At 43.1% G+C, this 27,735-nt stretch overlaps 1 protein-coding gene and 1 pseudogene across 3 annotated transcripts; both read right to left on the bottom strand.

Moving 5' to 3' along the window:
• Positions 1–357: 357 nt before the first annotated feature.
• Positions 358–27,421, bottom strand: NRROS (negative regulator of reactive oxygen species; the record flags this gene model as incomplete). 2 transcript variants are annotated; one of them, XM_081028313.1, is made up of 3 exons in its annotated part: positions 358–4,139; positions 7,718–7,838; positions 27,314–27,416. In XM_081028313.1, 2 exons carry the CDS (start codon positions 7,823–7,825, stop codon positions 2,169–2,171), a joined length of 2,079 nt encoding a protein of 692 aa, XP_080884439.1. In that variant the 3' UTR covers positions 358–2,168. The 2 variants fall into 2 exon arrangements, with proteins under 2 accessions (XP_080884439.1, XP_080884440.1); XM_081028314.1 differs by lacking the exon at positions 7,718–7,838 and having other exon boundaries at positions 364–4,139; positions 27,314–27,421.
• On the bottom strand, positions 13,157–16,964 carry LOC308506298 (elongation factor 1-alpha 1-like; annotated as a pseudogene). Its single transcript has 2 exons — positions 16,926–16,964; positions 13,157–14,525 (listed from the first exon to the last, which is right to left on the bottom strand). The product of its transcript is annotated as an elongation factor 1-alpha 1-like (transcript).
• Positions 27,422–27,735: the final 314 nt, after the last annotated feature.

Genomic DNA, 27,735 nt, shown 5'->3' with positions numbered 1-27,735 from the left:
TGTCCTGCGGGTCTGCCTGAAGTTTCTCTCATCTGAGTCATTCCTTTATACTAGAAATTTGCTTTAAGAAGTCGTCTGCTGAAACATACACACTGCATAACAGGGTGTGGTGCACACTTGTCTTTCTTTTGTCTTCTCAACATCAAGCTTCCCTTCCTGTTTTGAGAACTCCACCCCTTCTGAGTATTCCTAAGAAGCAGGGCCCATTTTCTGCTATAGAAGCCTTACCAGAAGGTACAGCATTTGCTATCCCAGCCCCTCTGTATTCAGGGTAAGGGCACGTGAACTAAGGTCAACCGACCAGGCCCCCTTGCTCCAGACTGCACATCGGGAGCTAGTGACACAAGACAGCAGTTTGGGAGAGCATTTATTTTGGCAGTGGGTGGCAGCCATGGCAGTGATCCTTGTGTCAGTAGCGCTGTCCAGAGCTGTCAGTGGCCGCGGTGCAAACTGTGGTCTCCAGTAGTAAGGGTTGGCTACAGTCACATTCTCACAATTATTGTTTATGACGAGTTTTGGGCTGTGGTCCCAGCTGCTGCGTAGCATCCCCCATTCCTCCTCGTTTACCAAGTCTGTTCCTCAGCCTTCCCAAAGAACCGAGATCTCCCCAATATCCTTTTACTAAATCCCCACACTCCTTAAGCCAGACAGTCATCCTCAGTTGCAATAAACTTAAAACACTGGCTGACACAAGGCATGACACATTAACTCAAGAGAAACCATAAATGTACCAGCCACAGATAGATTCATTTGTCTAATTAGCTAATCGTCATCTTGGGAAACAACAGGACCCCAGGAAAGAGTTTCTGGTGTGTGTGTGTGAAATCAGGATAGTCTAGTCTTATGGATATCAGCTGAGGGGGCTTTCCTGGAAGGACACTTGACAGGGGCTTCAAGGAAACCTGAAGGACATCCAAGGCACTAGGCTGTGGCAGTACAGGGTAGAAAAACACGTTGACAAAAAAGGTGGAGGTGCAATAGAGCAAAACAAACATGGCTGACACCAATGCTACTCAGGTAGAGTCTTACTGAATGACCTTGTTTATCACCTTGTGGAGCATTCAAAGGAAGTTTCTACTTTGTCAATGTAAGACCACTGATTTTATCTGTTTGATTTGTCTAAAACATTTCTGCTGACGTTAATATTCATGGTAATAGTAATCAGTTTGTGGGATTTCTATCCTCTCCCCTTCCTCCCTCCCGCCTGCATTTGGTCCCTTTATGATTTAATTAGCACAGATAAGAAGTGCAAGGACAGTGTAAATTCTAAACTACCTAACGGGTAAGGGCTATGTCTTTTTCTCTTTTCTCCAGAGAAAAGTATAGAAATTGTTCATTACTCACTGAGGGAAGGGAGGGAGGAAGGAAACTAGGAATGTAGTGAGTACAGATATTGAACATGTGGTTTTTGTGGAGAATAGGGGTAGTCCACAAGTTAGCAGAATTCACTCCTCTCTATGTTACTCTTTACTTTCTCTCAGAACAAGGACTGTGCCTGGTGTTCAGTTTATTGCAGGAATAAACTCAGGGCCCAGTTACTGTCCTGTTACCTTTTCCATGAAAGGGTGATGTTTGCCTGCCAGCATCTTCAGGAAGGAACCCAGGGCACCTGCAGAGGACCCTCTCAGACCCACTGTGGCTGCAGTAGCAGTGCAAGCCAAGACAGGAGGTGACAGTACTCATCTCAGATCCCCCAGGTCAACTCTGAAATTCTGGTCTTTGGTGAACCCCCAGGGCAGTGGCTCTCACCATCCAGAGGACATGCTCTTGGGGTTGCTTTTGTTGTAGGGTAGTAATGAATCACCACACTTTCACACCAGCCTCATGGACGTCATCAAAAAAAGGGCACTGTAAAATAATCTAAGTGAAACTACCAAAAAACGTTAAAGAAAGAAAAAAGAACACAAGCTGTTCTTGATTTAAAAAATATTTATGAGACATGTTTTTTGTTTTTGTAAAATGTCGCTTAATAAATATTTTACCAGGATAATAAGGATGAATCATAATGATGGAGGAAAAACTTGGGGTGACTAAGGGATGGAAACATTTTGCACTTTAATTTAAACCTCAATTCATCAGATTTGTCCTCTGCATCAGATCTTGAAATTTGGTAGACAAAGTGTTTTTACATGCACAGACCAAATTTCTAACCTTGCCTCGTAGCCAGGTCAGTATACAGAGGACCAGTGGCAGCGGCTCTTGATTACCTGAAGCAGAGGTTTCTTAAAAGTGAGAAAGACTACGGTGCAGGCCACTAGCAGGGTGATGCAGCTGGGGAGAATGAGCACAAGGTACAGCAGGCCCATGTCTACCCTTTCCCACTTACAATCGTGAGGCGTGCCTCTGGGCAGATCTGTAAGGCGAATGACCCTGGAGGAGAGGTTGCAAGTGACCATGGCCAAGTCGGGAATGCTGTGCAGACGCTGTAGGTCCCCCCAGCCCTCTACCCAACAGCAGTCATATGGATTCTGACTGAGGTAGATGGTCCGCAGACTTCTCATGAGCTGCTCAGACACAGCCCTCTGGGGAATGGCTGTGAGCGAGTTCCTGCGAAGGTCTAGGGTCTGCAAGGCCAGGCTGCCCCTGAACCTTGGGAAACTGGTCAAGGAATTTCCCGACAGATCCAAGTCCCTCAGATTCCTAAACCCAGAGAAGTCCAACTCCATGAAGCTAGAACTGAGGCCCACGTTTTTGAGAGAGAGGACCTGTAATGTGGGGGCAATATTCTGGAGAGAGGCAGTGCTCCCATTCAGAACCCCCCAGTTGCCAGACAGGTCTAAATGAGTGAGGGCGGTCCCCTGGAAGGAGCAGTCTTGTAATGTTCCCAGCCCACAGCCCTCCAGAGAGAGGCTCCTCAAAGATGTCACATTCCTGAAATCCACACAGCTAGGGGGACTCATGCTTGCTAAGCCAGGTGGCCGGGGACAAAGTGAGATCTGATTATGGCTCATGTCAACTGTAGTGATGTTACTGGCATCAGCAAAAAGGCCAGTAGGGACACCCAGGAGCTGGTTGGAGCTCAAGTTGAATGACCGGAGGCTCCTCAGGCAGCCAGGGAGCCCCGGAGCCAAGTGCAGCTCTGACAGCTGGTTCTGGCTCAGGTCCAGCTCTGTGAGTGCTTCTGGGGGCTCATGCTCTCGGATTTGGAGCGTAATCAGGCAATTCTGGTTGAGATTCAGGTGGGAGAGGGAGGACATTTTCTTTAAGAAGCCAATGGGCAGGTACTGGAACTGGTTCTGGCTCATATCCAGGAAGCGTAGATCAGCAAGGTCACTGGAAGCAAATTCTTCCCAGAGGTTGACTGTGGTGATATTGGTCACGTTGCCGTCCACAAGGAGGAACTGGGCCACCATCTCCTGTGGTGACGAGGTATTGTACAGGTCCCTGTAGAAGCCCATGTTGTTGTCCCGCAGCAGGAGGGTGTGCAACTTGCTGGACTGGGGCAGGAGTGGGAAAAACAGCAGCTGATTGTGAGAGAGGTCCAGTGTCTCCAGCTCAAAGGCAGCCTCTTCCGCTGATGCCAGGAACCATTCCAGGACGTTGTAGCTGACGTTGAGGAGCCGAAGCTGCGTGAGGCTGAAGTCCACAATGCAAGGGAGGTTGTTATAGGCCAAGTTGAGGTGTCTCAGTTCAGTCAAGCCATCGAAGGCACCACCCTCAATCTCAAAGATGTAGTTCCTCTGCAAATCCAGTTCCCGGAGGTGCCCGAGGCCCTCAAAGACAGAATCATCAAGCCTCATGATGGTGTTCCTTGCCAGGCACACAGACTCGAGTGAAGAGAGGTTCTGGAGCATGAGAGCCACCATGTCTTCCGTCAGGGAGTTTCCCGACAAGTCCAGCCTCCCCAAACCCTGCAGCCTGCGGAAGGCAGCTGCTGTCTCCTTGTAACTCTCGGAGAGGGCGTTGTCAGGCAGCGCCAGGCTGCGCAGGTGGACCTGCTCCTGGAAGGCGTCACGACCAATGCGCTCCAGCTGACAGCTGTGCAGACTGAGGGTCTCCAGGAGAGGGTAATGCTGGAGGGAATGATTCCACAGGGTCTTGAGAGGGTTGGCGTCCAGGATGAGCGTGTGGGGGTGGGGCGGGAGATTGCTGGGCACCAAAGCAAGGTTCTGCCCTCGACAGTCAGCGACTCCATCCACCTAGGTCCAGAAATACACTGGTCAGCAGGCATGAGGCTTCTGAGGCAGAGGTTTATCTACAGAAGCTTATTTCATTCATCAGACTGTTCCTGCAACGCCTGGGAATGGCTCTAGAGATCATAATGCTTTTTAAAAAGGATCGGAAACTATATAACAAAAGGGAACCTTTCTTCGTTCTTAAACTTCACCTTAAAATAGTCAGCTAGTAGCTGAGTTCCAGGCCTCACTTAAAACACACAGTGTGTTAGAAAAGATCGGAGCTCCTGTCAATCGGGTGCTGAATGGTGACAATTGTACCTGGTGTTTGGTTTTAGCTATGAGAAGGATTGAGGACCGGGTCTCTACTTGGGTTTGAATCCCATCTCTGCCATTTAACCTGTTTAACCTTGGGCAACTAATTTAGCCTAATTCTGTTATTTTCTCTGGAAAATGGAGAGAAAGATAGTATCTACTTCATAGGATTGCAATGAGATTAGATGAGAGGCTGCACATGCCTGACAAACTGTGGGCGCTATTAATGCCATCAGTCACTATTGCATTGTAATCACTGTTACCATAACACATGTGTGTCTAACAGGGACTCTTCCCAATAACCAATGGTGCTGTGGCGTCTTCATTTCACCCAGAGAAATTTTCCCTGGGACACTTCTCTACATTCTGGATTGATAAATATTACAGCTTAAAAGGGCTTCATAGCTCGTCATCACCCTAAATTGTACAGAGAGGTACAGTGGGGTCTGGACAGAAGTGAATAGTCAATGGTAGAGCTGCGTCCAGAGGCCAGAGCTCATAATGCCCAATTCAGTGTTTTTCCTGGATACCATCTACCACCATTGTGATATGTAAGAAGATAGGAGGGATGGCATGATCCTGTTCTCATTGCAGAAGTCACTCAAGCTTCAGGATAAACTCAGCCCAGTGTTTTACAAAATTGGTGAAAACCATCAGCCACACGATGTCAGAAAGGTAGGTGTCCAGGAAAAAAGTTTTAAGTGATAAGATAGAAGAGCAATAGCATCTCTTTGCACAGATTGGTCAATAGGACAAGGCCCATGATTGCCTAAAATTGTGGGCCCAATCCCAGCAGGCAAGTGGAATACTGGAACAGGGCAGAAAAGTCCTGATAGAGAGGAAGAAACACAGGTTTGGAGAGGTAACAGACTCAAGTGTGAACCTTGGCTCTGCCTCTTATTAGCTTTGGACTATGGACAAGGAATTCACCTCTCGGAGCCCCACGTTCTTTACCTGATTATTAAAATAAAACCTAATAATTAAAAACAGATACAGTATGGAAATACAGAAAATTAAACTCTTCAGTAACCTCAGCTTCTCCCTCAAAGAAACGTTATTAACTTTTTGTTACATCTCCTTTTGGACTCTTTTCTAAAGATATTATCTACCTTTTCTAAAAAAATTTTAAAATTTTAAAATAAGACTGCACCCTACAAACTGTTCAGTCATCTACTCCCCCCCTTAATAATATGTGATAGACATATTGCCTTGGCAATAAAAATAAATTTGATCACATTCTTTTTAGTAACTATTAGTTCATTGCATGAATACAGCAATGGTTAAGAGCAAGAGTTCTAGGGTCAATCCAAGTTGGTTCTGCTTTTTATCAAATGGGTGACTGTGGGCTGGTCATCTAACCAGTCAGGATCTTCATTACTCCACCTGGAAAATGGAAATTATACTTGTAATTTTCTCATAGGGTTTTGGGGGGGAAGGATAATTCAATGTGATGATTTATGTAAAACATCGAACACAGAACTTGGCACGTAAGTGCTTAAGAAATGTTAGCTATAATGATTAACATGATCTAATTAATTAATCTCCTATTGTTGAGCATTTGAATTGTTTCTCATTTCCAGATGAATTGGTCAAGTTCCTTCCACACCTCCCTTCCCCCCAAAAAAGTCTTTAGAATTGTGACTGGGGTTGCATTACAATCATGGAGTAATTGGGGGAGAACTGACATCTTTTCAAAATTGAACCTCTCCATGCAGAAATGAGGTGTATTTCTTTATTTGAGTAAGTGTTGGTCTCTCCCACACAGAGACTCTCTGGAGAATGCCGTGGTTCGGGGCTTTCCAAAAGCTGTGAGAGACCCTGTTTCACCACAGCTTCTGAAGTCAATGGGGGTCCCATCTCTGCAAATCCCTGAGGTGCTACAAGAGGTCCAGGGAGCCAGCAGAGCCCGGGAAAAACATTACCATGTCACTTTATGATAATGACGCATGGCTAATGCAAGAAGGGACAACGGAGGGCGCCTGGACTCTCAAACTCTCAGCCCTCAGTTGAAAAGAGCCACAGGAAATCTACTCTTTGAGCTCACTGGCAACTGAGTTCATATACTCCTGCCCCCAGGCTGGAGAGAGTCAGGCGGGGCGTCTGGCCTGAACCCCGAAAGACTGTCAGAGAATTCAAGACTTTATTCCCTCCTCTTCCTACGCCTGGTAGCTGCTGAATTAGCTACTGTGAAGTTAATCTTTCATTGCCTCTGTGAGGGAATAATAGAAGTCTGTGTCGCAGAAACTAACAACAACGATAACAGATACAACACATGGCACTCAGGCACTGTTCTGATGCTTTACATACATCAACTCACTTAATCATCATAATGACCCAGTGTTCTGGTATTATTGGTTGGTATCATTATCTCCATATTTTACAGATGTGGAAACTGAGGCACAGAGTAGCCAGTGTCACCAACTCGTTAAGTGATGGGACTGGGGTTTAAAGCTCGTCTCACTCATATTTTCTACCCCACACGAGTATACTACAGCATAGTGCTTAGAGGTTATTAACAATGGTTAAGAACTATGGCCAGCTGGGTTTTTAAGCTTTATCAGCCTTAAGAATACATTTTTGAATATAAGTATTAATCCTGACATCCAGTTTGTTTCCCCAGTGCCTCATGGATAACAGACCTCAAGAAATGTTTATTAGATACATGTTTTTCAGGCAGATTTTTTATATCACTGAGTTATAGGCAACGGAGAAAATTTCTAGACTTGCTCAGTTGTTATGAGCTGAGTCTGTTTCCACATACAGGCTGAAAGCCCTGTAGAGGGTAAACCATAAAAGCTCAGATGTCTTACTCCCTGGATCATCTTAAGCCTTAGCACAGGCAAGGATTTTGCTCCACAGTGCAGCGTGGGCAGTGCGCTCTTCAGCACAGCTGTTTAAGCATGGCATAGGCTCATACAGAAATTCTGAGGCAGAGCTTCTCCGACTTTAATATGCTCCACCATGATCTGTTCTAATACCACTAGTGGAGCTTAGTCATCCAGATTTTTGGCAACATGTTCTTGCTCCAGATGGCTGGACAAGGCCTGTCTCTGGGGCCTTGTGTCTTCAGCAGGTATGAAACAGGTGGGGCAGAGCCTATCCCAGGCCTCATCTTAACCTTTGGTTAAAAAGCAGCTTGCATATGGCATCGTGCCAGGTATGTACTGAGTGATTCAGATTCATTCATTCCCTGCCCTCTTTGATTGACAATCCATCAGCTTTCCAAACAGACCAAACATCGTCAGGACAGGATCAACAGACAACTCAGAGTCCCCGGGAAAACTCACCAACTTGCAGCCCCCTTGGGAAGCTGCTGTGACCATTCCACTTTGGTTCCTCCATTCCACTGTCAAGAAGTGAAAACCCAGGCAGAGCCAGAAAGGCAGTAACTCCATCTCAAGTGCAGCACTGTGGACAGAAGGCAAGGAAGAAACATGTAAGAGAAGGACATCCCAGAGCGCTGCTCTGGACTCTCAGTAGAAGGAGCCACTTCCTAATTTTGTCTGGTCTTGAAAGTCCACAGCAATAGGCAGGTGGAAACCCACAGATTCTTTAATACCTCAAGTTAGCCAACACTTTCAACCTTTCACTACAACTGTGAATAAAAACTCATTTTCGTTTTGATGGACAGGTGGCTGAACACTGAAACTCCCAAGAGTCCAGCAACAGAAGGAAGAAGCAAAGGATTTGAGGAACCTGGTCTCAGGTCACTTACAGGTTGCCATGTATTACAGTTCTGTTGAAGTTTTCCTCCCAAAGCTCAAATCTGCCTGATGCATCACCTGAGCTCAATAAATATTTGCTGAATGAATGAATGAATGAGTGAATGAATGGTATTGAAATATTGGTATTAAATAAACTGGTATTGAAATATTGTTGCCTCTGGTCACATAGACTTGCTAATTCTTATGTTGAGATGAGGTGTTTAGTAAAAAAGTAGATCTCATTGGTTAACTCATTTGTATGTAGACTTTTGAAAAAAGCGTTTTTATATTTTGCCTAGATAAGGGAAAAACTAAGGGGAAAATGAAAATGCAATCTTCATATATGATAAAGATTATTGATGAAGTTTGATTATCAGCCTTCTTACCTGTCCAATGAGCATAGAACAGAAGTCATGAGAAGGCCTAAAATTATACATATACTAACAGAATTTTAGAACTAAGAGGAGCCCTGATGAAAATGTCATATATCCTTCACCATCACATTTTTATAAGTGAACACACAAAGGCCAGAGATAATGGCTTATTCAAGGTTTCAGATCAACTTAAGAGCAGGGCTGGAAACATCTCTCAGGTTCCCTTCCATGAGCCCCAGGATTAGAAACCAGGGTAATTTCTCTCCCTGTAGGTGCTGTTGAATTGACTGCCCTCCTGTTAGGAGAGTTTATACCCCAGTGGCATCCCCTCCCAGCTCTGCATTCCTCAGAATCTGAGGCAAGTACCTGGCCCCAGTGTTCCAATTGCCCCATCCTTTCCTTGACAGCTACTCTGCTCTCAGTCTCACCAGGGCTGACACGAACCTCCTCACCTATTCCATGGACCCTTCTGCCTGACACGTCTTGGCTATCTAGGGCCCCTTCCTCTTTCCCTTTCTTTAAATAAGTTTACACGATCTCTAAGGCTAATTTTAACTTCCTGGTCATATTTGAATACTCACCAGTGAAAACAGACTGACAGAAAAGCTAAGTGAAACCAGGTAAATCAACTTTAACCCTCACTTCAGGTCAGGCCAGCTCTCCTCACCACAGAAGGAACCTCCAATTCAGAATTCATCAGTACTTGCCCAACACTGGAAATCCCCTTTCCAGACCCTCCTTCCACTTCTGCACCTGTTCAGGAATTATCACCTCATGTCATCTACAGGGCACAGATGGCAAAAACAGAGGCATATGGGCTCCTGTCCTCAGTATCCTCCCAACACACACACACACACCCCTCTGAAATCTTAGGATCATTGCCCACCTTCAGATAAGGCTTCCACACTTAGCAAATTACAAGATGCCATGTGAATGTCAGATAAATAACAAATAACTTTTTAGTGTAAATATGTTCCATGCAATAGTTAGGACTAAAAAAAATTCATCGTTTATCTGACATGCACATACTAGGTATCCTGTATTTTGTTGAGGAGAGACAGGGAGATGGAAACTGTGGACCTAATTCCTCCCCTCTACCCCCGTGTCACATGCCTCTACTCCCGTGTCAGGCTTGGGATGGTGAATGCTGCTGTGCCACTCACCCTTCTAGAAGAGCCAGCTCTGAATACTGAAATACTGAATTTAGATGTGTTCAGGGCAAGAGTGCAATTTCTTCAGGGAAGATGTAACTCTTTAGACTAGAACGTTAAATAGGCCTGGTGTCACTTACGCCCAGAGTGTAATTTTAATTTCTGGGTCAACAAGAAAATTTTTGCAAGTTTAAAACGTATTTTCCACCTTCCTTCTAAATTCAGTCAACCAGCCCAGAAAAACTCTTGCTGTTCCCTCTGGGCAACTCCTCTCCTGAGACAGCATGGAAAGATTATGGAATTTAGAACCAGACAGACCTGGATTTGAATCCTGGCTCCAGTATTTATTATTTGTCCTTGAGCAATTCACATAAAGTCTCGGAGACTCAGGTAATCCTTCTATAAAATGGGGATAATGATAACTATTCAGAGGTTTAATGAGAATCAAATAGTGTATGTGAAAGTGTTTCGTTATCTGTGAAGTTAGTTAATAACATAATTATTATTTATGAGTTCAAAACACAAATGAGCTGGCTGAGTGGTTGTCATTCCTATGTGTATTCTCCAAAGTAATCCAGCAGCCACACAAAGAGGGAAAAAATAATGAATGATTTGACTGAAAGAATGAACATATCATTATGCCAACTAAACATATGAAAAATATGAGGGAAAGTTGGATTAAAAATTCTACATTAATAAATTCCAGAACAAGGCTAATCCCAGGAACAGAGGACTATGCTGGTTGAGAGCTATTTATCCTCAGATCCATGGTTTACCCTTCCCCCATCCTGCTAAGGTTTGCAGGGGGCTGACTTCTGAAGGCTCTGTTTCCAAGTTCTAGGTGTCAGTGGGCCTCCAGCAGTCTTTGCCAATGGGAGGCTCTGTGGGAAGGGGAGAAGGCATAAGGAGAAGAGAATCCAGGGTACTTCTCTCCCTGCCCGCTCTGCGTTGGACAGAGAAATCCTTGAGTTTCTTCTGGTGACTCCTAGGCTGTGGTAACACCCTTTTCTCTTTATCCTTCCCTCCTTAGGGGGAGGTCACAGCTTCCTGAAGTTATTATTCTCTGGGATAGCTATTCCATGGTTGTCATCTCAGCCTCTTCTGTCACATGTAGCCGATTTCCTGAATTAAATTTACTGTTTTAAATAATCTGGGTGTTTCTGTTCCCTGGTTGGACCCTGAATGATACAATGATGTAAATGAGAATGGGGCTTGGAATAGCACTAAACAAAAAGGCATGTAATGACTGTGAAAAGAAATAAAAGACTGAAAATAATAACCATTTAGGTTGAGAAACACTCTTCTTGGAGTGTATGGATCCAGAAGGCTTCCTCAGAGTCATGCCATTATAAAGAGTACAAGACAAACAGTTTGGATGGCAAATCTCATTGGAAAATTCCATGAACCCTCTCCTGCGTGTACAGGACTGCTTTCCTCCACCCACACACAACAGTGTCTTCAGTTGTATGATGGCGTCTAAGCTTGAGTGTGCAAATAAGTAACTGTCCCACTTTACTTCTATCTCTCTGACATCTTCCAAAAAATACATTCATTTTTTTCTAAAGCCGAATGTTGCTCATCTTAGATAAGATGAGAAAGGGAAGTAAATGGAAAACAAGTATGAAGGAGGGCACACATGGCAGTATGACATTAATAATTTAAATGGGTAAACTGGAACCTCCCTTCACTATAATTAAAAGGGCTTGGATCAATGGTTCCCATTTCATAGGTTGTGAACCACTGTGGGAGCCACAGAGTCAATACAAAGTAGGGGCTCTGTTCCAAGTAGGGGCTGAATAAGAACCATGTCTCATTTTGGTCTGAGGGACCATTGGGAAAATAACCGATTATAAGACCTGAGATCCTGACATAAGAAGCAAAAGCATTAACAGACTCTGCTTGTATCTGTTCTTCTCAAAACCAGAGAATAAAGTCAAAAAGCTCCTTCCAAGTGTGGAGGCATAAAAATGATACGACACATTCTCTTTGATATATAGTCTGCAAGTTCTACGTCCTTTTATTTTGCTGACAATTTCTATAAAGTTTCCTATATCTTTTATCCAATCATGGATATTATGAACATGGCTAAAGCAGAGACTGTGAGCTTTTTTAATTAGTGAAAAACTTTGAAGGATAAGACACCACTGACCAGGTGCTAAGAGACAAGATTCTGTGCTGTCTCTGTAACACATTTGACTCAGAGATATTAAGATTATAAATCCTGCCTCACATTAAAGTGAAGTCCTTTTCGTGTAGAATTTATATTTTTTCTCTATCTTTTAACTATTCTGTTGTGTCCAGTCATCACAAACTGTCCTTGTTGGTTCTTCCCTAAGAAGTCCTTGAAATTTTAGGACCTCAGATGCTCAATGGCATCCCCTATCTAACTGTTAATTGGTTATGGAAACCTGTGATTCAATCCCATATCCATTCTTGGTCTATAAAGAGTATTCCTTTTTTTAGGCAGAAAGACAATGTGGGGTTTTGTCTGGCTTTTCTCTCTCAGATCTGGTTATAACAAATAAGTGTTGAAAACAAATTCATTTCATAAAAACAACATGAAGACTGTATTCTGAAACAAGAGAACACTAACAGTGAGGAGGAAGAATGCATATCAGCTGCAAAAATTCCTCTGTCTTAGAAATTATGCTGTTTGCTTTCTCTGTTTTCACAAAGTAATAAGGAAAAATTGCTGCTTCATTGACCCAAGGAAGGTACAAGGTGACTGGCTGATGGCCAGTGAGCTGAGTGAAACAATGAAAGGGATGGGAATATTTACTCCTTTGGGAAGGGCATCCTGATCCTGCTGGCAGTGGCTTGGCTGTCAGCTGGGGCAGTGCTTTCATATCCATCCCATGACCACACCAGTTGTGGGCTCAGGATTGCTATTGCTTGAACAGAAGATGATGGCAACATGCAGTCCAAGGAGTGGCTCCAGTCCGGGGGACATGTGGGTGATACTTGCTTTTGCAATGGACAGAGAAGAAAGGATGAGTGAGGTCTTTTGACTGTTCTCTGCTTCGTGAAGTCTTGAAATTTCCAAGCCTGTATTGTCACAAGAATCAAAATAGTTCAGGAATGCAGCAACATCTCTTTTTATGTCAGTTCCTCTGACACTTAAACACATATTATGTTGCTGTTGTTACTTTTTTTTCCAAATATATGTAGATGTTCCTGTATTAATAATATATAACTTCTTTTTTTTCTCACTAACTTTGTTTTAATGGGTCTCAAAATTCTGTGACAGATTTTGGTCAAGTTGTTTCCATTAAAAAGCACTGATTTTTAAAACTAATAATTGCCACACACCCAAAAAAACCTCAAATGGTCCACAAAACATTCTCCTTTCCTTCTGAAGATTTTACGATGCATTGTAATTATTAACCAGTCTTTTACTATTAACCTTAAGTGGCCAAACAGTTAAACGAGACAAACAGTTCTGAGACCGTTCTTCCACCACTGATTAAGACTGGGGTGGCAGGTATTGGGGATAATATTCACTTAGCCTTCTGAGCTTTCTGGGCCGACTTGGTGGCCTTGCCAGGTCTAGCTGCCTTCTTGTCTACTGCTTTGATGACACCTACAGCAACTGTCTGTCTCATGTCACGAACAGCCCAGAGGAGGATAGTCAGAGAAACTCTCAACACACATGGGCTTGCCAGGAACCGTGTCAAAATGACAGCATCACCAGATTTCAAAAACTTCAGTCCATCTTCCAGCTTTTTCCCAAAACAACGATCAATCTTCTCCTTCAGCTCGGCAAATCTGCAAACATGTGAGCTGTGTGACCATCCAGCACAGGTGCGTTTCCGGCACTGATTTGGCCTGGATGGTTCAGGATAAGCACCTGAGCTGTGAAGCGAGCTGCTTCTATTGGTGGGTCATCTTTGCTGTCACCAGTCACATTGCCACAACGAACATCTTTGACAGACACATTCCTGACAATGAAGCCCACATTGTCCCCAGGAAGAGCGTCACTCAAAGCTTCATGGTGCATTTCAACAGACTTTACTTCAGTTGTTAACACTGACGAACCAAGGTGACCCCTATGACGGGTTTAAGAACACCAGTCTCCACTCGGCCCGCAGGGACTACTGATACCACCAATTCTGTAGACATCCTGGAGGGACAGACCCAAAGGCTTGTCAGTTGGACGAGTTGGTGGCAGGATGCAATCCAGAGCTTCAAGCAGCGTGGTTCCACTGGCACTGCCATCTTTATGGTGACTTTCCATCCCTTGAACCAAGGCACGTTAGCACTTGGCTCTGGCATGTTGTCACCATTCCAACCAGAAATTGGCACAAATGCTACCATGTCAGGGTTGTAGCCAGTTTTCTTAATATAGTTGCTGACTTCCTGAACGATTTCCTCGTATCTCTTCTGTCTGTAAGGCAGCTCAGCAGAATCCATTTTGTTAACACCAACATTAGTTGTTTCATGCCCAGTGTGTAAGCCAGAAGGGCATGCTCACGGGTCTGCCCGTTCCCGGAGAGACCTGCTTCACATTCACCAGCACCGGCAGCAACAATCAGGACACCACGGTCGGCCTGAGGTGCCTGTAATCCTGTTTTTGATAAAGTCTCTGTGCCCTGGGGCATCAGTGATGGTCACATAATCCTTGCTGGTCTAGAATTTCCACAGGGAGATATCAGTAGTGATCCCACGCTCACGTTCAGATTTCAGTTTGTCCAAAACCCAGGCAGCCTTGAAGGAGCCCTTTCCCATCTCAGCAGCCTCCTTCTCAAATGTTTCAATGGTTCTTTTGTTGATCCCACCACGTTTGTAGATCAGATGACCAGCAGTGGTAGACTTTCCAGAAGCTACATGTCCGATGACAATGACATTGATATGAGTCTTTTCCTTTCCCTTTTGGCTTAGATTTAGCAGTGGTTTTCATGACACCTGTGTTCCGATGGCAAATCCACTGCACATAAAAACTCTGACTTCTTTTTTAAAGGATTATTATAATAATTCCAAGTAGTTTTCTGTTGTGATATAATGTCTAATCAGCTGATAGTGAAACACAACCATCAGGTAAGGGCCAATCTCAGGTATTTTTATCCATAAAAATATCTCCTCATATTCAAGTTTGGGAATACTAAGGAGTAACTCTGACCTGACTTTTGGTTTTGTTTCGTTAGAGTTTTTGGATTCATTTTTAGGAAAGGATGCTGGATTTCTAATATTCAGGGGCAACCTGAATATCACCTCCTCACACCCCGACTCTCTCACCTCCCCGCCTTCTTTAGCCGATACTACTACAGTAGTTGCCGCCAGAGCTGGGACTACAGCCTTATACTGAAGGCACTATTAGCAAGTGTTAAGAGTGTTGTACATGTATTAGCATGTAATTGAGAATTTTTCTCCTCAAAGTAAGATGAAAAAAACTTTAAAGAAAGAAGTCTTTGCAGAAAGTGGGTAACTCTCAGAGGTATTTGGTATTACAAACAAATATTTATAGACTGGTCTGGGGGAGGGAATCTCTAGAAGCAAAGTATGCACAAGGGTGGGATAAAAATGTGTGATGGTGACACCAGTAAATACGAAAAACACAGGTGCTAGATAGATGGCTCTACAGGAAGGGAGTCTGCATTTTCAACAAAAATAAAAAAGCAAATATCACTTGGGATCCTGGGAGAAAGGAAAGGGCAGCTGGTCACAGACCACAGAAAATAGATAATAACCGAAACCCCAGTCTATGACCACTTCAAACAATTCCTACTACCAAGAAGTATTTGAAAGCCTCAGGCAAGCAGCTTTGGTCTCTTTGATTCTTAGCAAAAAAATAGAGTCAGACTTTGCATCTCCCATGGAGACCACGTGCGTCCTAAGCCTCCAGGTGTGATGCCTTGGGTAACACAGAGCTCAATCTCGGTAGTGCCCTTGCCAAAAATGCTTGCCGTGAAGCCAGTCATGAGGAAACAATCAGACAGATCCAGGATGTAGGATGCCCTACAAGACAACTGGCTTGGATTCTTAAAAAAAGTCAAAGTTTTGAAAAACCGAGAAAGGCAGGGAATGGGATGGAGAGGAGGTCTGATTACAGATAACTAAGAAATGTAATAACCAAGTCCAATACGTACACCTTGAGTGTATTTTGAATTTAAAAAAAATCTCTAAAAGAAAAATTTGAGACGATTGGGGAAATTTACATATGTACTAAATGATGTGTTTTCAGATGGTACTAGGTACACAGATGATATCAGATTATTGCTAATTTTTCTTAGGTACGATACTGTTTTAGTTATGTAGGAAAGTGCCCTTATTGTTAGGATACATATGCTAAAATATTTAGGGTGAAAAATCATTATGCCTGCAATTTATGTAACCTACTTTCAAATGGCGGGGGGTGGAGGGGGTGGCAAATGTAGCATTGTACTTCTTTGGACTTTTCTGTAAATTTGAATTTTTTTCAAAATTAAAAAAAATGAGAAAAATGAAATAAATGTTGGAGTTCCTAAAGGGAGAGGGGAAATGGGAAATTATGGTAACATTTTGTTTCAAAATTTTCAGGAATCTACATTTTTCAAATGTCCTTTTCAGAAAGATGTTCAGTAAACTTGAAATTTAAAATGCATATACACATAAACCTTTAAAATAACCCAGAAATTTAAACATTCTGACATTCAAACTAGAGCTTCCAGACGGCTTCTCATACCTGGAAGTAGCATAGAAGTGTTAGATCATGTATCCTGACTGTGATTCAAGAAATACAGTTGATGTATTAATGTAGCTTCCACTGTCCAGGTCAACTGCTCTGTTCCACCACACCCAAAATCCCTCTGGAGTGGCGGCCCTCAGGAGAAGCTCACGGCTTCACCACCACTTCCACTTCCACCTCCACCAAGCTGACAGAATCTTAGGAAAGCATTTGACTAGCGGAGGTCAATCCTTCTACGCGACTAGCACCCCATGAATGATCCCAGTGCAGAGAGACAAGGGAGAGAATTGAATAATTAGCAGTGAAAATTGGAGCTAAGAGGCACAAAGAGAGAAGGTAGAGTTGAATTTTTGAGGCATGTTGCCATGAAGAAGCAGAAGCTATGAGGTAGATGACAAGACATATGAACAGAAAAGAATGAAGCAGTCAACAGAGGGCAGAGATCAGAGAAATGGACTAGGAAGAACGACAAGAATGTGGACCATGCAGGCTGGGAGACAGGGTAGAGAGAACGGGCTGGAATGCTGACTCTTGGGGTTCCTGATGTCTCCTTAAAGGGCTGGGTCCATTTCCAAGCTCCATGTTATCTCATGATAGCACCTCACCACCATCACCACCCCCAGGAGCTGGCCCAAGTGTTGCATCTTACCAACAAAAAGATCCTAACTAAAACAGGACTTGCGCTCTTTAATACGCTTAAATACAAAGGACAAAATGGAACATACTATTTTTTTAAGTGCATGCAAGCTTTACGATGCTACTTGAAAATTAGAGAAAGCAGCTGAAATGTGAATTGAGGAATGTATTTTTTAAAGTGCATCTTACAGGCAGGAGTCATCAAAGAATGGTAAAACTAAAGAGCAAAAATTTGTTGGGAAACAAGATATTAATATAGTACAAGCTACTTGTTAATTTTACACCAGCAAAAATAACAGCTTTATAGTGGAAAAACCAGCAGACACCTCTTTAACTAAGTGATCAAATTACTATAGGTGGTTTACTAGGGTACTTGGCAAAATTTGAATACAGAAAATAGATGAAATAATAGTATTACATCAATGTTAAATTTCCAGACTTTGATCATTGTACTGTGGTTAGGTAAGAGACTGTCCTTGTTCTCAGAAAATAGACATTGAATTATTTAGAGGAAAAGGGACATGATGTTTGCAACATTATTAATGTTCCAATTTCTCCTCATTCTCATCAGCACTTGATTTTTTCTATCATTTTTATTATATTCATCCTAGTGGGTGGGAAGTACTATTGCTTCATGGTTTTGATTTGCATTTCCCTAATTAGTAATAACGTTGAGCATTTGCCATGTATTTATTGACCATTTTTTGTATCTTCTTTGAAGAAATGTCCAAAATGTGTACTTTTCAATCCAAAGATTTATTTAATTATGATTTTGGAATTACATGTAAAAGAAAATGGAAAAAAAGTTATAAAAGTAAAGAGCCAGTTATAATCCTTGGGCGAATAAATATATTCCTATATTTTACAAAAAATCAATATTCAGATGGTGAATGCACTAAAAAAGAACTTGCAAATTGAAGATTGGGGAGACAGGGCATTTAGAATAGCGGTGTATAAATTCAGACCTCATGATTTGTTTCTCTGGCTTGTTTTCTTAATAATGAATTTGTAAAACTATAGGCGACAGAATGGCTTTTGAATCCCCCCACTCCAAGAACTGTTTCATACCCTACCAGGGGGAGAGCAAATTGACACACTTTTTCTGTAGGACAATTTAGGACAATTTATCAAAGACCATAAAAATACAGACTATTTTTGGTTCAGCAATTCCCCTTTTAGAAATTTCTTCTAAGACATTATAATGCATATAAAAATATTTTTACAGAAATATTAGTTGCAACATGAGTAATAATAAAAAAAAGTGGAAGCCATCTAAAAGTCCAACAATGGTAAGAGTGGCTAAATACATTATGACACAACTATATGATAGGAATAATTTGCTGCAATCAAAAATGCTTTGGCAGCAATTTATTTATTGGCAAGGAAAGACGTTCGTAATAAAATATTAAGAAAAAAGGAGATTGCAAAACAGAATATAGAGTATAATTCCAAGTTTGTTAAAAGAATATGCATTCATCTACATGTGCATAGAAAATATTTGAAAGGGTTCACATCAGAATCTCAACAGTGGGGGAAAATATACCTGATATTTACTTTTCCCCCATCTGTATTTTTGCTTCTTTGTATTTCCTAGTTTTCCAATAATCACCTTTGATTACCGTATTAAAACAAGTTTTAAAATAATAGAAGCAATTTATTATTGCTTAAAAATTAAAATATATGTCATAATCAGAACCTAATAAATATCCCTGAAATAGACAAGTTCTTACAGGTATTTAGATTGAAATTACTGGGAATGTGCTTGAAATGATCATGTTTGGAATTAATGGAAGAAAAACTACTATTGACTAATAACTAAGATAACTTTTATTGTAGACATTACTTTCCTTTTTTCAGGGTTCAGGAATTTAGATTTGGGCATGTTCTTAGCCCAGCCCCAGAAGGAAGAGCCCGGGCTAAGGGGACAGATGGAGTAGGTTCAAAGCCTGGTGCTGACCTTGGATACACCACTCAACTTCTTGGCCTCAGTTACCTCCCCAGTGAAATGAGAATCACAATGCCTGTGTTGCAAGGGTGTTACTGTATTAAGACAAGTTTTAAAAGGAAGTTCAAAAATACAGTTTTTGTCATAATCACCCCCAATCGTCAACCTGCTTATGCTTCAGCACAGCCAGGGTAGGACCTCACTGCTTTGTAAATGGCTGGTTGTACTATTGGGGTCTCTTGATATTTGCCTGTAAATCTTGATCCCCCCCCCCCCACCACGCCTGGGCAAATAAATGAGGAGTTGTATCATTTTGAATTTGTCGCAATGCTCCTTGAATGGATAGTCCTGAGAATTTGTGTGAGAAAGGACAGTTCTGTTGCTTGTATTTCTTCTGGCAAATGCATTTTCATTCAAATTGAGTAACTGACCATCTTTTTGAAAAGAACTATAGAATTCCTGAAGGCACTACTCACCACTGTTTTGGAGGTGAGTATACTGAGGCCAGGGAGATGAAATGATATGGACAAGCTGCCACAGAGAACACAGTGCAATGATTTCCAAGCACTGGTTTAAAATCCAGATCTCTTGTTCCCACCCCAAGCCTAGCACACTTAGTCAGCCAGCGCTCCACCGGTGTTGTGAGAAGAGTGTTGTCTGGGAGTGGCAGAGGCTCTGCCTCCTCCAGGAAGGAGGTTGGGGGCCATAGCAGCTCTTCCCTTGGGCAGCCAGTGAGTGGAGTGTTTGGAGAGCACTACCCTGCTTGACTGGTCTCCTCAGGGCTACAGATGAGTCAACCGGCTTCCTTCTGTGGTCAGGGTCAGCCCTTTAGAACCAACAGAGGTCATTGCACTCTGTTCTGTTTCATAGCCACAAGCTGCATCTGGCCACAGGTCTTAAAAAGTGCAAATCCGGCGGTGACCAGTTAGCTCAGTTGGTTAGAGGGTGGTGCGGTGCTCTTAACAACAAGATTGCTGGTTCGATCCCCACATGGGCCACTGTGAGCTGCGCCCTCCACAACTAGATTGAAACAACTACTTGACTTGGAGCTGATGGGTCCTGGAAAAACACACTTAAAATAAATAAAAGGTTTAAAGAAAAAAAAAGTGCAAATCTGCTCCACTGGGGAGATGACACCTTGCTCTTAGATGGCTAGTGGTAGTTCCGTGGTGTTACCTTTGTATATGAGGGACCCACATAATATCTGTTGATAGGCACTCAACTTCCCAAGGTGGCCATTAGTGACAATAATAACCACCTTGCTGACCTCACAGGGTTGTGTTGAGAATGAATGAGAGATGTGTGTGAAAAAGCTTTGTCAATATAAGGAATGTCGTAGTCTTCATTGTAAGACAAGACAGTGTCAGAACTAAAAGAAAGTCGGAGTTCCTCTGTGCAAACAGAGAGCTGGTGTTGAAATAAATAAAACAGAGGAACTGCAGAACATTCTTCCATCCATGTGAGCTGCAGGGTGTGGACCTTGGGATGGTCAGAGAAAGCAAGACCTCCCAGAGCCTGTGGGTGAAGGGGTTATAGGTGATAACTGAGGCTTATTGCCCAGAGTGGAAATATATCACCCCAACCCCTGCCCATCTTTGGCTCTCTTGAGAAAGAGCACAACTGAGGAATAAAATGATATGGATTCTTGATTACTGACTAGCTCAATTGGATTGTATCCAAGCTCCTAGATTTCTTTCCAGGCTCTTAATTGTAATAGGTAGTGTTTATGGAGTGCTCACCGTGGGACAAGTGCTATGCTATTACATATAATATTCCTTACAAAATCATAGCAGGCAAATATTTTCGTCCCAATTTTACACATTCTAATTGAGGCTTGTATAGGTTTAAAAGGCCATAGAGCTAAAGTATGTAAAAGCTATAATTCAAACCTAGTCTGTGAGTTCAGCAAAACTCAACCTCAATATCGCAAGGCCCAGCTAGCCTGGGATACTTGCTATCCTTGACTAAATCATTCATTTTCACACACTATTTATTTTGTGGGAAAGGGCCTTCTCTTGGTCTTCTCCAACTGTCCAACTCCTATTCATCCTCCAAGGCCCAGTACCTGGGTCATCTCCTTATAACATCCTAATAGTTCAGTTGAGCAATAACCCAACAATGCACGTAATATGATAGTATGTTATAGTTACAGTTCCGATGGAACTTTTAAAATATTTTATTATTTGACTTTTATGCTAATTAAAATGAATGTGAGCAGCTACCATGTTTCCCCAAAAATAAGACCTAGCCAGACTATCAGCTCTAATGTGTCTTTTGGAGCAAAAATTAACATAAGACCAGGTATCATATTATATCATATCATATCATATCATATTATATATTATATTATACCTGGTATTATATTACATTATACCTAATCTTATATAAGACCCGGTCTTATATCATATTAAAATAAGACCGGGTCTTATATTAATTTTTGCTCCAAAAGATGCATTAGAGCTGATCGTCCAGCTAGGTCTTATTTTCGGGGAAACACGGTACTAGGTACTGTCAGTAATTTAACTTTTTCCCCTTTATATGAAAAAATTTTAAAATAGCAAAGTTGAAAGAATTTGACAGCAATCATTTGTATACTCACCACCTAGATTCTACTATGAACTTTTTACTATACTTGTTTTTATCACATTTCTATCCATCTATCCATTTTTCAATCGGTCTTATTTTTTTATTCATTTCAAAATAGATTACAGTACATCAGTCTATTAGGGGGAAGTAACCTGAATACTTCAGAATGCATATCAAGTGATTTAACTTTTTTAAAAGTTCCTACTTTTTCAATCTTCTGGGGCAACTTAATTAATTTAATCTCAATTTAATTGAGAGGGCAAAGTCAGCTATTTCATTTGGGGGAAAAAATTTCTGTCTTGTAAAAAAAAAAAAAAAGATTTGATAATCACTACCTCAGTGTTCTCAGCCAGAATTAGGAGGGAAGCAGCTCACACTAAAATGTGAATGACCCGTATACTTTTTCATGCAGTGTTTTTTAATGGGTGTTTATATAGGGAATGATGAAAAATAATGAAGTTTCATGGTGTAGTTTCAAGACGGTAAGAGAGAGAATTTTGTTCTTTCCAAAATACCTCAAATTGTACTGGCAAGGTATCTAACTAAGGCTGATTTTTTTTTTCTCTGAAACTTATTTGAATGCACAGAAGAATATCCCCACCCAACCCCAAAATAATGATTTTGAGGGAATTCTTGAATGAATCCAAGACAATTGGATTATAACTTAATGCTATTGGTTAATAATAATAGCACTTGAGTTTGCAAAGTCTTCTTACAGATATTTGATTGCATTTAATATTTGCAGCAGTTCTACATAGTGGGCATTATCATTTCCATTTTTTTTATTGTGGTAAAATATACATATAATTTACCATTTCAGCCCCTTCCCAATACTATTAAGTGCATTCAAAGTTTTGTGCACTCTCACCACCATCCATCTCCAGTACTCTTTCATCATCCCAAACTGAAACTCTGTACCCATTAAACATAACTCCCCATTCCTCCCTCCCATCAGCCCCTGGTAACTATTATTCTTTCTTCACTATACTTTTGCCTATTCTAGTAGAATATAAGTAGAATCATATAATCGGGATCATGCATTATCTGTCCTTTTGTGTCTGGTTTATTTAATTTAGCATAATGTTTTCAAGGTTCCTCCACGTTATAGCATGAATCCAAATGTCATTCCTTTTTTTTTTTTCTTTTAAAGATTTTATTGGGGAAGGGGAACAGGACTTTATTGGGGAACAGTGTGTACTTCCAGGCCTTTTTTCCAAGTCACGTTGTTGTCCTTTCAATCTTAGTTGTGGAGGGTGCCATTCAGCTTCAAGTTGTTGTCCTTCAATCTTAGTTGTGCAGGGCGCAGCTCAGCTCCAGGTCCAGTTGCCATTTTCTATTTGTAGGGGCACAACCCACCATTTTTTGCGGAAGTCGAACCGGCAACCTTGTGATTGAGAGGACGCACTCCAACCAACTGAGCCATCGGAGAGGCAGCTCAGCTCAAGGTGCTGTGTTCAATCTTACTTGCAGGGGCGGAGCTCACCAGGAATTGAACCGGCAACCTTGTGAATGAGAGCCCACTGGCCCATGTGGGAATCCAACTGGCAGCCTTCCAAGTTAGGAGCATGGAGCTCTAACTGCCTGAGCCACCGGGCCGGCCCCATGTCATTCCTTTTTATGGCCAAATAATATACCACTGCATGTACACACCACGTTTTGTTTATCCATTCATCCATCAGTGGATATTTGGGTTTTTCCATCTTTTGGCTACTGTAAATCATGCTGCTATGAACATTAGTGTACAAGTATCTATGTTCTAGTCCCTGCTTATTATCTCCATTTTACACATAAGAAATCCAAGACTTGAACAGACCAAAGTGAGTTGCTCAAGCCATATATCTTGTAGACAATGAAGCCAAAACCAGAGCTGAGTTCTGGCCCAGGTAGGAGGTGCTCAATGTGCACCTATCTGAGAGGAATATACATTGAATGAATGATCAGCTGGGTTGTGTAGGTATGTATTTATTGGTAAACAGCTACCCTATGATCCCCCATCCCAGCCGCCTAGCCACTCTCTCAGCATTCTCAAGGCCCTCACCATGATCTAGCAACCAAGGAGGTAACACTTGACCCTGCAGGGGCCCCAAGGACCTTGCTTCTAATGACAATGTGCATTCTGATTGGTCAGTGCTTGTACCATGTGATGTTTGATATTCTGAATAGCACCCCTGCGTGTTTATGGGATCATGGCCTTCTGTGGGGAAGAGGCAACCTGTGAACACCATGGACAACACCATGTGGACACTATGACAAAGATGAGGACCTTTAGAGGTTCTGCAAAAGAATCTAGAAAGCCTAGGAAAAAACCTGGGGATTAAGAAGGAAATAAAGCCAGTATTATTAGCTAAAATGGAAGCTTCAGTTTAGGGACCTGAGGAAGGGTGCAAGAACCTAAAACAAAAGAAAGGCCATGGGGGAATCTCATGAGGATGTCACATGGTGCCAGGCGAGGTGATGATAAGACCATTCACGTGTCTGAAGCTGAAGGAGGTGGCCCATGGCCACGTAGGGAAAGACCCACTTGCCAGTGACCCTGCAGGCTGAGGGAGAAAGCTCAGTCTTGGCATCTGGCAACACTACCAGGAGGAGACACCAAAAAAGTAGGAGAGACCTGCGAGTTCATGAATGGACCATGAGAGGAGGACAACAAAGAGAATCAGGAGGAGCCAGTGTCCAGCCGGACATGTAAAATGGAGTGACATGAGATTATTCGAGAACATGGTGTATACTCCAAGATGAGCCCCTGCCAGTCACTGTGGGTGCTGGGCTGCCTCAGACACTTAGGCCCTGCTTGAGAAGAGCCAGAGTGACAAGACAAAGGGCAAAGGCAAAAATATTTATCATTAAGAGACCCAAATGCTGCTATCTGCCGAAGAGACGTCCCCTCCTGATGGTTTTCTTTCTTGGAGGGGCAGCAGAAAGGTGCTTGGGGCACATGGCATAGCACCTGACCAAGGTGAACTTCTGAGTTGGGGCTGGATGTGGGGAGTCCCTGTGTCCTCACAGGACTTTGTAGCCACATTTAGCCCATCACTGGTACCAGCACTGCTCTTCTAGCCCACCTCGCTGGTGAGAACCATGACAGGGTTCTACTTCCTCCTTTCGTCCCTTTGTTCAGTTTGAAACTACTCATGCATTAAAGTGAGAAGACACATGTGGTTTTGTCTCAGCACCTGACTCCATTTGCTCGGGAAATCAGTTGGTTTTGCCTACCCACATTCATTTCTCCTTCTGGTAACAACTCCTTAACTCTCCTTTGAGGAAACTACCCTTTCCTTTCTTTTCTTTATTATTTTAATTTTTAATTGTGGTAAAAAAGACGGAACATAAAATTTACCATCTTAACAATTTTTAAGTGTATAGTTCCATAGTGTTAAGTATATTGACATTGTCTTGCAATCAACTATCTTACTTTATTTAGAACTCCATGTTTGTTTGAGTCTGACCTTAACTCTTGGCTCCAAGGAGGGGCCTATAAACAAGGCTGGACCCATCAGAGTCTCCTATTCCCCTAACCACCATGATTGGTTTATAATGGGTTCACAGAAGCCAAGCCCATGAGAATCAATCCAAGGATTTTACTGGGAAAGAGGCTTTCTTTTTACGCCTCAAATGCCAAACTGATGGTAATTAAGGTTTGAGCTTCAGACACCCATCTTTGCCACCAACTTTAGGTCCTGCCTGATAATGAAGCCTACACAGAGGAAAGCCATTCTGAGGAATGGACACAGATGGATTCCTGGCAATGTCTGAGCACCTGGATGTGTTCAGCTGTTCCCCCATAGACTTTTTGATTATTTGAAACAACAAATCCTCTTTTTTTGCTGAAGCCAAACTGATGGGATTTTTGTCATTTGCAACTAAAAGACCCCTAAACTCAGATTTACAGTTGCTTGTGAGGTGCGATAAGATCCAAGTATCAATGTCCTTTTAACCTCCCCTTAACTCTCTCAGCTGTCAGACATCAACACTTAACATAGCCCAGAGCTCCCCACACATTGAGCCATGACAATTTGTTCAATGATGAAGTTGAGGAGCATAGTTGGGGGAGGAGGGTAAATGGAAATTAGTATAATAAAGAAGTTCTACCAAAGGCAAAAATACTTATCATTAATGTGCAGACACACCAGTGAGCATCAGTGAGCATACAACAAGCATATCCTGAGAAAGATGTTTTTCAGTCATGGTTGAAAGCCTCCCCTCCCCTAACTTTACGTGGTTGTATACTGTAGATCTGAGCGTGGTGTGGGGCACACCTCGTTGTCCATCTGAGAGTCTGGTTTACATTTTGTGGTGTGAATACACACTGCAGCCTGAACACAGGTTACAATCAGTACTGATGTCACTCTTCCACGACAAAGAAAGACCAGAGACAAATAGGCCAATGCATTCCTAACACAGGCCCCAGGACAAAGACACGGGAGCCTACTTTCTGTTTGGGAGGCATGGGTTTAAACACCATGTGGACTCAGGTTTATATGGGTTTTCAGGAAGTCCCATGAGGAAGCCTATTAGATGAAAACACCCTCTTTGTGAAATAGGCTTTTTGTTTGGTTTTGTTTAACCTAAAGGCAGGAGTCGAGCTTTTTGTATTTTGTTTTCCTGGGCCCAAGGTTCTATAATCCCATCTAGGAACTCTCAGACATACATGTAAAAACCTATGGGGTGTATAAGACAAATAAATAAGTCTCAGGGCCAAAAAGCCCAGCAAACCAGGGGCATCCGCAGATGCTATGCAGCACAGCCTGTGGGTAAAGGAAGCGCAGATTTCGGAAGGGCAGCTCTAAAACTCAAAATGTTTCTACGGTCCAAACTTCTAATGGGCTGCACCCATCACGGAAGAAAAATCCAGTGGGTTCCCTTCACTTCCCCGGGAAGTGCAGCACCCAAGACCAGCCCTATCCTGGGGCTCAATTCTTAGGACCCTCCCTCAGCCTCCGTGAGTCCCAGCCACTGCTGGGCTCATGGTCACCTTCTCTCAGGGATGAGGTGAGCTGGCAGCCCATTCTGAGGGCAGTACAGAGCCGGGTCGGTGGCTCCTTAGTTATTTATGTCAGCTCCTGAGCGCATGAGGATATATGCTGAACCTTCCAGAATCCAGCTCACATGGAGAGGCCGCGAGGGCTATGGAGGAGCCCTGGACAAGGGATAAGAAAAGTCTGGGACCTAGTCTCCCTCTGACACTTACTAGCTGTGGGTCCAAGTAACAAACCCTAGTGAATTTCCCAAGGACACTCTGTGAGTAAGGGGCTTTGCCTGTCTATGTCACAGCTCTGCCCCCAACATCTTAAACAGGCCTGCACTTGGAAGACGTCCATAAGTATGTGTGGCTGTCAATGAGTATCAGTGTCTTCATCTATGACACGTTGATTCTCAGTCCACGTTGTGGAGCAGAAAATAAGATCCAAGCACTCAGCACGCTGAGTGCTCACAGAGTAGTCTCATTGCATCCAGTCACCCAGTCCGGGAAGAAGCACCATTGTTCCCATTTTGCAGATAAATAAACCGAGACCCAGATATTCTCCCCACAGAGCCAGAGATCAAACTTTCAAACCAGGAATCTGAAGCCCTAATTGTTTCTACTACTCTACACCACCTTGACCTCGTTCAGCTCTGAGTGCTCACGGAGGGATGTAGTTCCACTACCGGGAGCTGTAGCCGCCAAACTGGGCACACCAGCGGTGGAGCTTGGGTGCAGCAAGCCACAACCTCCCAGTCAGCCGCAAGCTGTGGGCCAGGGACGCTGATCTACCACCCACCCACCCTGGCCCCAGCTCGCCCACCTCCAGAAGGGCGGCGGTTGCCCACCACGCAGGAAATACTCACGGCTCCCGCAGGCCCAGGCGGCTCCGCCGGGCGCATCCTCTCCCGGGACTCCGGCCTCCTCGAGAGCAGCCGAACGCGGGGCTGGGCTGCCTCCTCTCTCTGGGGCATCAGATTATTTTAGCACTTGCGGAAGGAACAGACGGAAACTGAAGTCACATGGAGAGCGAGCAGCTCGGGGCGACTCAGCACTCACAGAAAGCAGGCAACGGAGAGGGAACTGCTGCAGCGGGTGGGTGGTGAGGGGGGAGGGAGAGGGCAGCCGGCGGGAGAGTGGCCCCCGGATGACCGTGGGGTTAGTCACGAAGGAGGGCGCATATTTTATGGTCGCCCAGCAATGCTAAACAAGGTTCCACCTGCTTTCTCACCTTAGGGATTTTGAGGGCTGGTGAGCTGGGGGCCCCTGCCTGTGAGCTGTGCTGACC

Source organism: Rhinolophus hipposideros, assembly GCF_964194185.1.
Source record: "Rhinolophus hipposideros genome assembly, chromosome: 2".
NCBI lineage: Eukaryota > Metazoa > Chordata > Mammalia > Chiroptera > Rhinolophidae > Rhinolophus > Rhinolophus hipposideros.
Note: the sequence above shows the minus strand (reverse complement) of the source record. Positions and strands in the feature narration are given on the sequence as shown.